Source organism: Geotrypetes seraphini, chromosome 6 (genome assembly GCF_902459505.1).
Source record: "Geotrypetes seraphini chromosome 6, aGeoSer1.1, whole genome shotgun sequence".
NCBI lineage: Eukaryota > Metazoa > Chordata > Amphibia > Gymnophiona > Dermophiidae > Geotrypetes > Geotrypetes seraphini.
In genome coordinates, this window is record NC_047089.1 from 62,602,735 (window position 1) to 62,618,009 (window position 15,275).

Below are 15,275 nucleotides of genomic sequence, written 5' to 3' on the forward strand. Positions count from 1 at the left end.
AATGGGCTCCCTGGAGCTGAGCTGGAGCAGGAGGGAGAACCAGTGTTGGCGAGGCCATCGAGGAGCGATGAGAATCATGGTGGCCCTGTCCCTGTGGAGTTTGGATAACGTCCGCAACATCAGAGGCAGTGGAGGAAAGGCATAGAGGAACCGATCCGTCCAGTCGAGCAGGAATGCATCCGGGGCCAGACGATGAGGAGAGAAGAGTCTGGAACAGAACTGGGGCAGCTGATGGTTGTGAGGAGCTGCAAAGAGGTCCACCTGAGGAGTGCCCCAGCGAGCAAAGATAGAGCGGAGTGTGGGAGGATCCAGAGTCCACTCGTGAGGTTGAAGGATGCGGCTGAGATTGTCGGCCAGGGAGTTCTGTTCGCCCTGGATATAGACAGCCTTGAGGAAGAGACTGTGGGCCGTGGCCCAGGTCCAGATGCGGATGGCCTCCTGACAGAGGAGGGGAGATCCGGTGCCGCCTTGCTTGTTTATGTAGTACATGGCGACTTGGTTGTCTGTGCATAGGAGAAGAACCTGAGGGTAGAGAAGGTGCTGGAAGGCTTTGAGAGCATAGAACATGGCTCTGAGTTCCAGGAAATTGATGTGATGTTGACGCTCCTGAGGGGTCCAGAGTCTCTGGGTGCGAAGATCTCCCAGGTGAGCTCCCCACGCATAAGGGGAGGCTTCTGTGGTTATGATCATGGAGTGAGGGGGTAGATGAAAGAGTAGACCCCTGGAAAGATTGGAGGAGTTCAACCACCATTGAAGAGATTGCTGAAGAGACGATGTCACAGAGATGGGATGAGAAAGAGGATCGGGGTCTGTGACCATTGGTTGGCTAGAGTCCACTGAGGTGTCCTGAGGTGGAGTCGCACCAGAGGAAATACATGGACCGTCGAGGCCATGTGGCCCAGGAGGATCATCATCTGCCGAGCTGGAATGGAGTGATGAAGGAGCACCTGACGGCAGAGGTGGAGCAGGGTTCGATGGCGGTCGGAGGGGAGAAATGCCCTCATTAGAGTGGTGTCGAGAACTGCTCCAATGAACTGAAGTCGCTGTGTGGGAAGCAGATGCGACTTGGGGTAGTTGATCTCGAACCCCAGGACATTGGGGAACGAGATGGTGTGTTGAGTGGCTTGTAGCACAAGCGGAGACGTAGGTGCTTTCACCAGCCAATCGTCCAAGTAGGGGAACAGCTGAAGGTCGTGAGACCTGAGGAAGGCCGCCACCACAATAAGGCACTTGGTGAACACCCTGGGTGATGATGCGAGGCCAAAGGGTAGCACTTTGTACTGATAGTGATGGTATCTGAAACCGTAGATAGCGACGTGAAGTCGGATTGATTGGGATGCAAGTGTAGGCCTCCTTGAGGTCTAGGGAGCATAGCCAGTCGTGGTGAGAGAGAAGCGGGTAAAGCGTGGCCAGGGAGAGCATTCTGAACTTCTCTTTGACCAGACACTTGTTGAGGTCCCGGAGATCGAGGATGGGACGAAGGTCTCCTGTTTTTTTGGGAACCAGGAAGTAGCGGGAGTAGAATCCCTGACCCCTTTGGTCCGGAGGCACCTCTTCGATGGCATTGAGAAGAAGGAGGGATTGGACCTCCCTCAGGAGGAGGGGGGTTTGGGAGGAGTGAGAAGCAGACTCTACGGGAGGATGGTCTGGTGGAAGAGTCTGGAAGTTGAGAGAGTAGCCGTGGCGAATGATGTTGAGGACCCACTGGTCCGAAGTGATGACCTCCCAACGGCTGAGGAAAAGTTGAAGACGTCCTCCGATAGGTTGAGGGAGAGGTAGCGACGGGGGGAGACTGGCTATGCTCTGGAGAAAGGAGTCAAAAAGGTTGAGATGGTTTTGATGAAGGAAGAGGCTTGGCAGGCTGAGTCTGCGGGCGAGCCTGAGACTGATGCTGGTGGCGAGGACGGCGAGACTGTTGTTGAGGTGGGTTGAGAGGTCTGGCCGAAAACCTGCATTGGTAAGAAGACTGTTGTCTGTAGGGGCGAGTAGGCGGAGTCTTCTTTTTAGGTTTGATCAGAGTGTCCCACCTGGTCTCATGTGCGGAGAGCTTCTGGGTTGTTGAGTCCAGGGACTCTCCGAAGAGTTCATCACCCAGACAAGGTGCGTTAGCCAGGCGGTCCTGGTGGTTAATGTCTAGGTCAGAGACTCTCAGCCATGCCAAACGGCGCATAGCCACCGCCATGGCAGATGTGCGAGAGGTCAGCTCAAACGAGTCGTAGATGGAGCGAACCATGAACTTCCTGAGTTGGAGGAGGCTGGAAATTTGTTGCTGGAAAAGAGGGACCTTACGTTCAGGAAGATATTTCTGTAAGGAGGAGAGCTGTTGCACCAGATGCTTCATGTAGAAGGAGAAGTGGAAGGTGTAATTGTTTGCTCTATTGGCTAGCATGGCATTTTGGAAAAGGCGCTTACCAAATTTATCCAAAGTTTTTCCCTCTCTGCCAGGAGGGGTGAAGGCATATACACTGGAACCCTGAGATTTTTTTAAAGTAGATTCCACTAGGAGGGATTCGTGGGGCAATTGAGGTTTGTCAAACCCTGGGATTGGAATAACCCGGTACAAGCTATCCAATTTGCAGGGGGCCCCGGGAACAGTGAGGGGAGTCTCCCAGTTTTTATAGAAGGTTTCCCGTAAGATGTCGTGGACGGGCAACTTTAGAAATTCCTTGGGAGGTTGCTCAAAGTCTAGGGCATCGAGAAAAGCCTGAGACTTTTTAGAGTCGGACTCTAAGGGGATGGAAAGAGCTGCTGACATCTCCCTAAGGAATTTGGAGAAAGAGGATTGCTCTTGTTTTGAGATGGTGTCGGTCATGGAGGGTTCTTCGTCGGTTGACGAAGCGTCCTCTTCGGTACCGTGTGGGGAGTCTTCCCACAAGTCTGGGTCTCTAACGTCGGGGTGTGCACGTTTGGACATTGGTGTAGAGGGCTCGGCATGGCGGGTCTTTGAGAGAGATTTGCCTGAGCGCACCGAGGCGGTACCGGGTGAGGAAGAGCGATTTCGTTCCCGGGACCGGGCAGGGTCGGCAGCAGCACGGGTATGCGCTGTAGGTGTTTCAGCCAAGAGCACCGGCATGGAGGTATTAATCGGTACCGAGGGGGTCGACACCGATGGGATAGTGCGAGGCTCGGACCAGTCCTGTACCGGAAGGTGCGGCGCCAGCAACGCCGGCAACAGTTGTTGGAGTTGTTGCTGCAGCTGCACCTGTAACTCTGTTTGGAGTATGGCCGCGATGCGGTCATCCAGGGGAGGCACCGGTACCGTTTTTTTCTTCTTCGGTACCAGAGGTGCTGCTCTACGCTCCGGCGATGAGGAGGCCGATGATGAGGCACTCACCGATATCGGAGCGGAGCGTTTGCGGGGTCGGTGCGGTGCCGGGAGGGCCGGTGTCGCAACTGTGGCAGGAGGGCGCTCGAGGGAAGTGGAAGGCTTCTTAGCCGGCTTACCTGGGCCCAACGACCCCGAGGAAGGGTCCGGTGGTGTCGACGTCATCGGTGCCTACTTTTGGGGTGCCGTCGACGTCGTAGCAGGTTCCATGGCAGATCCGGTACCGAACAAAATATTTTGCTGGATCTGCCTATGTTTCAATGTGCGCTTTTTAAGCGTAGCACAGCGGGTGCAGGTGTAAGCCCGATGCTCTGGACCCAAGCACTGCAGGCACCAATTGTGCGGGTCGGTGAGAGAGATCGGGCGTGCACACCACTGGCACTTCTTAAAGCCCGGTTGAGGGGTCATGAAGGGAAACACGGCCTCCGCAAAATCAAAGCCGGAGGCCTGTATGGTGACAACAGGCCCCGCCGGGGCCGGCTCGAAAAAATAAAGAAAACTCGAGTTTTTTGTTTTTTTTTTTAAAAGAAAATTAAAGGAATCCGAAGGAAAAAAATAGAAGAAAATCGAGAAAAAAAAAAATACGCGAGCGGGAAGGCAAACTAAATAATTTCAACAGCCGTTGAAACACATACGACTTCTTCGCTCCGCGGAAACGAAGAAACTGGGGACCACGCACTCCTCCGTCGGGTGGGAAGGCACTCGCGCATGCGCAGTGCGGCCAACTAGAACTTTCTAGTAAAAAGTGTCCGTACCAGGGCTCCGTCGGTGACGTCACCCATGCGTTAAGAATATGCTGCCTGCTTGTCCTGGGATAATTATAGATCTGGAAATTGGAACAAAGAGTGATTAAATTTTCAGATGAAAATAAACTTTCAAAGTTGTAAAAACAAATGCAGATGGTGAAAATTTGCAGGTAGACCTTAGGAAATTGGAAGACGGGGCATCCAATTAATAGATGATCCTGTTGGCGCTAAATTGTATAGATCCATGGTGAGACCCCACCTGGAGTACTGTGTGCAGTTCTGGAGGCCGCATTACTGCAAGGATGTGCAGAGACTTGAGTCGGTCCAAAGAATGGCCACCAGGATGGTCTCGGGACTCAAGGATCTCCCGTACGAGGAACGGCTGGATAAATTAAAGCTATACTCACTCGAGGAACGCAGAGAGAGGGGTGACATGATCGAGACATTCAAGTATCTCACGGGCCGCATCGAGGTGGAAGAAGATATCTTCTTTTTCAAGGGTCCAGCGACAACAAGGGGGCATCCGTGGAAAATCAGGGGCGGGAAACTGCACAGGGACACCAGGAAATTCTTTTTTACTGAAAGGGTGGTTGATCGCTGGAATAGTCTTCCACTTCAGGTTATTGAGGCCAGCAGCGTGCCTGATTTTAAGGCCAAATGGGATAGACATGTGGGATCTATTCAAAGTAGATAGGTAGGGGAGGGTCATTGGGGTGGGCAGACTAGATGGGCCGTGGCCCTTATCTGCCGTCTATTTCTATGTTTCTAATTGGAAGTCTGAACCCTGCTGAAAGATGGCTGCAGCATCAACACCTCTTCAAGAGATGCTGATGCTTCTCAGGTATGAGTGACACCGATTCCCTGGTGCTCCCAAGTATTGTGCTTTGAGGGGAGGCTGATACTTGCTCTTTAGGTTTGCCTTGATGTCAAAAATTGGAGTCTTGCAGTATCAATGAGGATGTTGTCAAATTCTTGTCGATTTGATATCGGATCTGACGTGGACCAGTCCCAGGGAACACAGCACCAGACATCAAGGCAGGTGGAGGAGACCTCCTCGATGTCAGTGAACTCTAACTGTCCGAATGAGTTGCTTCAGCCATTGTTGCACATTTTTCCAATGCTATTACAAATGGACTGAACTTGGAATGAAAAATCTTTTTTACACTGGATATCCCTGGCTCTCTGGTTCCTCTTCTGTGTGCACAAGCAGAGGTCACATGATATGAGCATTGTGGTCATATCATGGCGCCATGATACTGGCGCCAAGTACTGGAGATACCAGTTAGGGGGATCAGTCTTGGAGAAGACCAATAACACTGGGAACAGCACTTAAAGCCAACAGAAACCTTCTGGGACACAGAAGGAAAAACAGTCGATGTCAAATCAAACACAGTGAAGGTGAAAAAAGGCCACTCGCCCCTGAGAAGCTTGATGCAACCCAGACAGAGCTCAGGCCTAAGGGAGCCCCACAGAGCAGAAAAAATGGAAGTAAATGAACTGAGGAGAGACCATAACCACAACCTCTCTTCTCCAAGGAAAAATGAGGACTACTGGTCCCACACATGTGCAGTGGGATGCTGCCAAAGGACTCTTAGACAGATAGATCATGAAGAGCAGCATCCACACTGGGTTCCATTGTGAAAAGATATGGCCTACTCATCTCAGAGAATAGCACATATGTAAATGTACACCTAAAAGCTATTCTATTAAGGCACACCTAACTTATACAGTGTGTAAATTTAGTGGGGTGGGGGGATACATGGGCAGAATATTATTTTTGCTACCTTATGCTAATGTTTTTCTCTGCAAGTTATGCACATCCTCACCACAGCTCTACGGCTAGCATAACGTGCGCTAATATAAGGTAGAAGGGGACATAATGTTGCAAGAGATAACTCATGGAACCTTTCCCCGACTAGATATTTGTTGAGATTTCAGAGGTCGAGAATTGGGCATAGACCTCCCATAAGAAACTGGGGATCTGTGTTGGCATCCGCTCACAGAGCACGATGTAATCTTGAATAGCAAGCACGTGCAATGAACGATAACCCTAACACTGCAGCCTCAAATTGCCTCTTAAGGACAAATTCCAGCCTATGATACTGTATATCCTTCAACACCACTCCCCCTTCACAGGGGAGTGAAGTATGCTTTGTAACCTGTACCACCAGGGAATCCACCTATTGGTGGACTAAACAACTGATGAAACTCAGAATCTACCAAATAAAGTTTTGTCATGGCCTTAGCCACCCAAGGGGCCCTTCCGGGACCTACCAATGGTCTGTGAACATCTTAGTAATATCTGAATAGGAAAGAAAGCATGTGGTGTGAGCCTTAGTGCTGCTCATAGGCGAGCACTGGGCAGTAGAGGCCTGTGAAGGCTCTATCTTTAATTGTTAGAGAGACTCAATAATAATCTCCCAAAGCACCAACAGCTTGAACAGCCTCTCTGAGATCCAAGGCTGCCACCTGGTCAGAACCTGACTCTCCCAAGCATGATGCTGAGTCTCCTCCTTAATACCAAGAACCCCAACTGAGACAGTAAAGACAGATACTAAATTCACTTCATTAAAGTCCTCTTTTGACTGTACTCCTGAATCTTGCTTGTGGCTTTGCTGCAGGAAAAGTGTGCCCTTAGAGGGAATAACCCCTGGCACTACCACTGTCGCGATCCCTGATGGATCACTGCGACCACTGTAATTTTATTTATTTATTTAAATTCCAAGACACTTTATTAATAATTTAAATATTTTTAAAACTTCAATCTTATATAATCAAGCTTTTAGCAATACATTAATTCATTTTATATCTTCCTTCTTAATACATACTAAAAATATCAATTTAACTAATAGACTTCTATAATCTCCCCTCCCATACCTCTCACCTTCCCACCCCGGTGAGAGGATGTGTGCAGAAGATTCATAAAACTATATAGATGTGGTAAGTCATAATTTAGAGATCAATGGAACTACTTCTTTGGAAAACCGCTATGGGGCCACTCAGCCTGCGCACAAGCTCTCTGCGGACAAAACTTGGAGCGAGCCTTGCTCCTAGGGGAATGGTCCCTGTTAATGCAGGCTGGTCAAGCAGGATAAAATATCCCTAAATTTAATTCAAAATAAATATGAGCAAAGCAGACAGGCTCCCTACCACCTTGCTTGTAGACAGTACAACTGAGGAATTACAGGACAGCCCAGAGTTATGGGAGGCAAAGCAGAAAAATGTAATGAGGCTCTCTAAACAGGATCTCGCGATCAGAGGTTCACAACCCACCTGTTCCAGACTAGAATGCTTATTGTGTACCTAAACTTTTTACTGTTTTTGTGTATCAAATTTAATAATCATGATGGAAATCCTATGACTTGAGTAAAAACATTTAGCAGCAGAAAAAAACTTTTTATAAAAAAATCACCGTCAGTAAGTCTAAGAGGCCCCTTTTACTAATACTTACCTTATACTAATAACCTTCATGCACTGCAATGATAGTAGTGCATGCTACCTACCACCATTTCCAATTTTATTCCTATAGATGCAGTGGCAGTTAGAATACACTTAAGAACAACTGCATGTGCCAAGTGTTAGTAAAAGGGGCACTAACTAAATCCCTTAAAATGATTTTAGAAGAAAATTTCACTTACTATTGGCTTGGTAAGATTTGAAAGAAATGTTTCAAGTTCTTTTGTTTCTTCATCTTTTTCTTAAAAAAAGATTTAAAAAATCACTTGTTAGCAATTATTTGTATTTTATGTGCTTACATCTTATTTGTACCTCAAATAACTATGCAAGTTACTTCAAAGAATTATAGAGTTACAAAAATAACATATGAGTTATACAAGTTAAATATACAATTTACATCTCATGAAGAGATGTACAGAGCTTAGATGTCTCATAGATCCATTGCTCATAACAGAACTGCATATATGATTCATTAGACAAACATGTAAGCCAACTCCTCCTATGCTCCATACATGTAGCATGTGTGTATGAGTCCTAAGTCCCTAGGACCTCAGCATATTACCACAGCATATCTACAGTCAAGAGACCTGAATTACAGCTCTTGGAGATGGTGAGAGTGGGGAATCAGAAACAGGATGGCAAGCAAGGTATGTGTAGGGGTGTGTTAAATAAGATGAGGTATTTGATACAGGATTGAAAAATGGGGTGTGGAGCAGAAAGACTGAGGAAAAACATCTGGGAAGGCATGAGAGAAGGTATGAGAATTTAAGTAGGCAATAAGAAACAGAAGTGGCTGGTGGTCATGGAAGGGATGAGTGTTGGCGAAGTTGATGGGGCTGAGGAAGGAGTGAAAGACAGAGGAAGATAGATAAGAGCTGCAAAGAGTATTAAGTACAGAAGGATGGGAATCACGTTCAAACAACCATGTGAATGATAAAGGGGGGGGGGGACAGAAGGGGAACAGAAGGCAGGAGAAAGAGTGAGAGACATAACATAACATCACATTGTGCTTATTGACTGCATAACCAGAAGTTCAACATGGTTTACAAAAAGTTATAAAAGTAAACATGTTACATGAAATAAGATGATTCATTAAACAGTCAAATATTTAGAAAAAAGCTAGGTTTTCAATTGTTTTCTAAAATAGCCATAAGAATGGGTAGTAAGCATCAATATTCGGAATTCGTTGTCATGAAGAGCTGCCTGAGATGCCAAAGTATGACTTAGAAATTTCTTACTCCTGCAACCCTGGACAGATGAAAAATTAAACAAAGGATGAGTTCTTCTACCACAGGGGTGTCCAATGTCGGTCCTCGAGGGCCGCAGTCCAGTCGGATTTTCAGGATTTCCCCAATGAATATACATGAGGTCTATTTGCATGCACTGCTTTCATTGTATGCTAATAGATCTCATGCATATTCATTGGGGAAATCCTGAAAACCCGACTGGATTGCGGCCCTCGAGGACCGACATTGGACACCCCTGTTCTACCATGTCTGTATGATGCTAAAGAAAATCTATTGACTAAGTAAGAAGGAGCTGTACCATAAACAGCCTTGTAACATAAACAGCCTAGTTTAAACAATACCCGGGTCTCCATTGGCAGCCAATGCAATTCGCGATAAAAGGGTGTAACATGATCAAATTTCTTCAGGCCATAAATCATTCTGACCACTGTATTCTGTATTATTGTAAGTCTTGCTAATTCTTTCTTGGTGATTGTCAGATAGATAATATTACAATAAACGAGAAGACTCAGTAGTAACGATTGAACCAGTAATCTAAAAGCAGTAAATGCAAAATAAGATCTAATTGTTTGCAATTTCCATAACGTGAAATGGCATTTACACACTACAGCATCTATCTGAGCATGCATTGTAAGATGCTGGTCTAAAATAATTCCCAAAATTTTAATCGTTGGATGAATTATATACTGAGTTGAATTTATACGAATAAAAGGGTCAGAAGAAATATTACTAGCAGTCGCCACAAAAATCTTTGTTTTGCCAGAGTTTAATTTGAGTTTAAATTTTTGCATCCAAGAATCCATCTGTTTCATTACAATTTCAACTTTAGTAGTAATATGGGATAGGGCTGAAGTAAAAGGTATGACAATAGTAATGTCATCAGCGTAACTAAACAGTTCTACATCCAAGTTGCTCAAACATGAGCCCAATGATGAAAGATAAACATTGAACAGTGTAGTGAAAGTGGAGAACCCTGAGGAACACCACATGGGTTATTCCAGATTGAAGAGAGGTGGGTCCTAAACCTAACTTGGTACAATCTGGACTCCAGAAAACCTTTGAACCAGGAGTAAACATTTCCATGAAGGCCCAGAGTATCCAAACAAATTAATAAAGTAGGATGATCTACTAAATCAAAAGCGTTACTAAGATCGAATTGAAGCACTAGTGCACTTTTGACTTTACTTAGAAGGCTTATTAAATAATCCAATAATGCAGCTATCACCATTTCGGTGCAAAAGTAGGATCTAAATCCCAATTGTGAATCATGGAGCAGAGAGTGTTGCTCAAGATGTTTAGTTAATTGGATATGAACCAGACCTTCCATGATTTTAACAAAAAAAGGGAATAGATGCTATTGGTCTGTAATTGGTAGAGAAATAGATTCCTTAATATTCTTAATTATTGGGGTAATTATTATATTACCAGCATCTGAAGGAAATTTTCCTATATCCAGGAGTCGGTAATTCATTCAAATAACTTCAATTTAAAATTTGAGGGAGCAACAACCATCAAATCTGGAGGGCAGGAATCAAGCCAACAGAATGATTGAGCATATTTATGGAATAATTTAGAAAAATCATGCCATTCTGGTTTATCAAAAGTAGACCAACACAGGTCAGCATGAACCTCTACTTCATCATTAAGATTAAGGTTTAAGTCCACATTCAAGTGGCTAGATGAAAATGAAGATCTCAAAGATAATACCTTGGAACTAAAAAAATTTGCAAAGTCATCTGCGGATGGGAGAGGTAACCAAGAAGATTGCTTCTTTTGTGTTACATTGAATGTATTATTGACTAATTTAAATAGTTTTTTAACATTACAAATAGTAGCACCAACTTTAGCTGAATAATAAGTTTTTCATTTGTCCCTTAACATAAGTTTATAATTTTTAACTTTTAGTCTCCATTTTACTTTGTCCTCGGCTAGTTTAGATTTTATCCATTTTTTCTCGAGGCATCTTACAGAACGCTTCCTTTCCAATAGTTCAATATCATACCACTTTTTAGCATCATCTGAATGTCTTTCTATGAAGTGCTTAGGGGCAATTTCATCTAAGATGGTGTTACAATTGTTATTCCAATTAGATGGAAATTACCTTGCATTTCAGCATCCACTGGAGAACAACTATCTCCTTTAAGCATGTTCATTGCAGTTCCTGTGGTTATTAAATTCTGTCCTTTCACAAGTCCATTATGTTCATTTGTTGGAGAATGACATTTCTGAGGAGATGATGGGGGACTACTCAGTTTCTCTTTTGGCACAGCGTGTCTATCTTTTAATTTTTTTTGTAAACGTTCATATGTTTTGCTGGACCTCTCATCCCTAAAGCTGGATCTTCCGTGTGTGGTGGCAGAATCTAGAACAAAAATTACTAGTGCTTTAAATACTGACATTGCATGCACAAAGTATTGTTAAAATTCCTTTTGGAACACACTGGTTTATGTAGGGTAATCTCCTTATTAATCTAATATAAGATTATATCTGCGGTAGTATTCAAGAGTACTTATGCAGTCTGCAGTGGGGCTGACTGCTTAAGTGCTTTAAAAAAAAAAAAAATTCACACTGCTTGAATGAAAAACTTTGGCCATTGAGGCCCCCTTTTATCAAGCCGCATTAGGGATTTTTTAAATCGCCGGTCACTGTGATAAAAGCTCCAGTCGGAGTTTTTATCGCAGCGGCCAATGATTTAAAAATACTCTAATGCAGCTTGATAAAAGGGGGCCTTAGTTATATGGCCAAAATTATCCATTCAAAAAGGGTGCAGAATTTATGGTGTTCCAATGGCAACACCAGTAAGATTTATAACGCATACTACTTCTAAACAGCAATATTCAGCCATGTGACATTATTCATACATGTGACATGTGACAATATTCATACATGTGACAGCCAAGCAGGCAAGTATAATTTGAACTATCAACTTAACTTAATAGAACAGATTCAATAGTGCCCCTGAAAAATTCTGTATTTGATATTTTTAAATTATATGGTCACTGCACAGCTGAATATTGACTTCACTGTTTCATATTTGCTGTAGACTTTTGTCTCATTCTTAATAATCATAATTCTATTAGTAATTTGGCTCTCTCTCTCTCTCTCTCTATCTATCTATACACACACACAGAGTTAAGAGATGACATATAAGGAAATAAATAAAACTAGGGCTGCAAGTTAATCACAATTAACTCTGCTTTAGTTATTCATTGCAATTTTAAAAATTAATTACCATGCAGCATCTCATTTTCTCCCAAACATCTCTTCTGCTCTGTTCCACTCTCAACCCTGTCCTTAGCACAATCCAGCATCTTTTATCTCACCTGCGCTAGCAGACCTTAAACATCGTCTTCTGTTGGTCCCCAGCAGCATTGCACATACGTTGCCTGCAGCCTGGTCCAAAGCTTTCCTTCTGGCCTGTCCTGCCTCCAGCAACTTCACTTCCTGTTTCTGCATGGGAAGAATGGGTCAGACGGAAAGCTTCGGATCAGGCTGCAGGCATTGTAAGTTTATCACTGCTGCTGTTGGTACCAAAGGAATACCACCTTTACGGTAGACTAGTGGGGGTTGGGGGATTAAAAAAGAAAAAAGCCTGGGTAGAGGGAGGACAGTGAGCTGCGGGGGCCACTAGTGGAAGCTAAGGCCAAGGTGATGAGCTCCAGCAGCCATGAAAACAGCTTGGTGTAGCCTACCACCATTTGTCTTGCTGCTCATGGGAGTGGAGGGTAGGGGAAGATAGAGATAATGGACATCAGGAAAGAGAAAGATAAATGAACCTGGGAGACGGGGAAGGAGGAGGGAAAAAAGAGAAAGAGAGAGATGTTGGATATGGGGGTGGCAGAGAGGGAGAGTATCAATTCTTTAGGGAAGAGAATGGAAGGGAAAGAGGATGGGATTTGATATAATGCCTTAATATATTATACAGAATACAGGAACCTGTACTTATTTTGTACTTGGGGCACTGGAGGGTTAAGTGACTTGCTCCAAATTACAAGGAGCCGCAGTGGGAAATAAATAAAATACCTTTAATTGTGCAATTAATCACAATAAAAAATATTTTAGCTGAAATATAGCCCTCAAAAAAGAAAGAAAGAAAGAAAAAAAAAAAAGCAGCAACATTGCCATTTTGGCAGAACACTTTGGGCCTCTTTTACAAAGCCACACTAGCGGCTGCCCACGCAGCAACAGCCCTGAAGCCCTTTAAATCTCTATGGACTTTGGGATCGCTAGCGCGGCTTTGTAAAAGAGGCCGTTTAATTATGGGTTAAAACTCATATATGAATCATTATACGGATTAAAAACAAAGGATTCCACAATTATCAAAAATTGGTGTCACAATCAGTGTCATGTTTTCATTATTCAAAGGGTTACAGAAAATCGTAAATTTATCAGAAACACTAATTTTCAATCCAAAAGACATTTAGAGAGATTGTTATAATGCTGGAATAAAATGTGAAATTTGTTCTTAACTAATAATTTCCTTTCCTTACGTTCTGCTAGCCAATCCAGATGAGTAGTTTATGCAGAAAGAGGCAGAAAATATTTTTTGAAATTTTTTCCTTGCTGCAGGCATGGATGTTATTCAAATACTAGGGGGACACTCGATGAAGTTACAGGGGAATACTTTTAAAACCAATAGCAGGAAACATTTTTTCACTCAGAAAATAGTTAAGCTCTGGAACGCGTTGCCAGAGGTTGTGGTAAGAGCGGATAGCATAGCTAGTTTTAAGAAAGGTTTGGATAATTTCCTGGAAGAAAATCCATTACCTGTTAGTGAGATAGACATGAGGGAAGCCACAGCTTGCCCTGGACTGGTAACATAGAATGTTGCTACTCTGGGTTTTTGCCAGGTTCTTATGACCTGGATTTGCCACCATGATGATGGGCTACTGGGCTAGATGGACCATTGGTCTGACCCAGTAAGGCTATTCTTATGTTCTTATATACCTCATGAAAGACTTCTGAGGAAATTAGAAAGTCATGGGATACAAGGTAATGCCCTATTATGGCACAAGAGCTGGTTGAAAGACAGAAAACAGAGAGTAGGTTTAAATGGTCGATATTCTTAATGGAGAAGGGTAAATAGTGGGGGGTTTTAGGGGTCTGTGCTGGGACTGCTGCTTTTTAATATAGGATAAGAATAACTAGTGAGATAATTAAAACTGCTGATGACACAAAGTTGTTCAAAATCGTTAAATTGAAAGAGGACTGTGAAAATTGCAAGAGGAACTTGTGAGACTGGGCATCAAAATGGCAGCAGACATTTAATGTGAGCAAGTGCAAACTGGTACATGTGGGAAAGAGGAACATGAACTATAGCTATGTGATGCTGGGTTCTATGTTAGGAGTCACTGCTCAGGAAATTAATCTAGGTGTCATTGTTGAGAATACGTTGAAGCCCTCGGGCTTAATATGCGGCGGGCAGCTAAGAAAGCAGATAGAATGATCAGGAAATGAATGAAAAAAAAAAAAAAAAAAGATGAAAATGTTTAACATCCTTGTATCGCTCTATGGTATGGCTGCACCTCAAATACTGTGTGTAGTTCTGGTCACTGCATCTCAAAAAAGATATGGTGGAATTAAAAAAGGCAAGCAGGAGAGAGCAACACAGAGGGAAAAATTAGAAGGCAAAAGGAAAGGGAGGCAATTTCAGTGCTTGAGAAGGGAAGAGAAGAAGCAGGAGACTAGGGGGAAATCGGTGAGAGTTAGCTCCTCCCACCCTTGACATCAGACATCGAAGCTCCCCCTTAAAAGGGGAGGGGCCAACGAACAGAGCACATTGAAGCTTGGCAAGGCAAGCAGGAGAGAGCAGCACAGAGGGAGAAATTAGAAGGCAAAAGGAAAGGGAGGCAATTCAGAGCTTGAGAAGGGAAGAGAAGAGGCAGGAAACTAGGGGAATCGGCGAGAGTTAGCTCCGCCCACCCCTGACATCAGACATCGAAGCTCCCCCTTAAAAGGGGAGGGGCCAAAGTCACTCAGCCGTTCGGTGCGCGTCAAAGGCACTTGCCTTAGCGAGAGCGTCTTTGCAAAGGGCCCTGAGAAGGGACGAGCCACTTTAAAGAAGTGTAAGAAGGGGACCACAGCAGGCGCAGAGGACAAAGCAGGTGCAACACAAAACCAGGCATACACAGAGGGTACAGAGAAAACACAACCATGCACCACTAAAGGAGAGCAGAAGGAGGACACAGCAGACACAAGCACTAACCAACACAGAACACGACAACATTAGTCAACACTGGTCAAACTACTAATAGGGAAATAGCAAGCAGCTAATAGGGAAGTAGCAAGTAGCAAGCAGCATGCACAGAAGAGAACACACACACATAAGCTCGCCTTTGCGAAGGAGCCTTAAGAAAGAGCCGAGAAACTCGGTCTCTCAGCAGAGCTACTTAGAACAAAAGCTAAAAGTCCTAGTTTTAGCTAGCTACACAGTAGGGCACACATTCTCACATACTACACACCTAGAGGGGAAACAAGCACTCACAGGTACCAACACAGCAA

The 15,275-nt window shown here is 44.2% G+C and overlaps 1 protein-coding gene across 8 annotated transcripts in view; it reads right to left on the reverse strand.

Annotated features, from left to right (window-relative positions):
* The window catches only part of FNDC3A (fibronectin type III domain containing 3A), a 240,211-nt gene that overhangs the window by 151,586 nt on the left and 73,350 nt on the right, over positions 1–15,275 (reverse strand). For all 8 annotated transcript variants that reach the window (XM_033947816.1, XM_033947812.1, XM_033947815.1 and 5 more), the window contains 2 exons: positions 10,876–11,136; positions 7,710–7,768 (listed from right to left, as the gene is read on the reverse strand). In XM_033947816.1, coding sequence (XP_033803707.1) covers positions 7,710–7,768; positions 10,876–11,136 — 320 coding nt within the window. The remainder of the gene's footprint in view (positions 1–7,709; positions 7,769–10,875; positions 11,137–15,275) is intronic.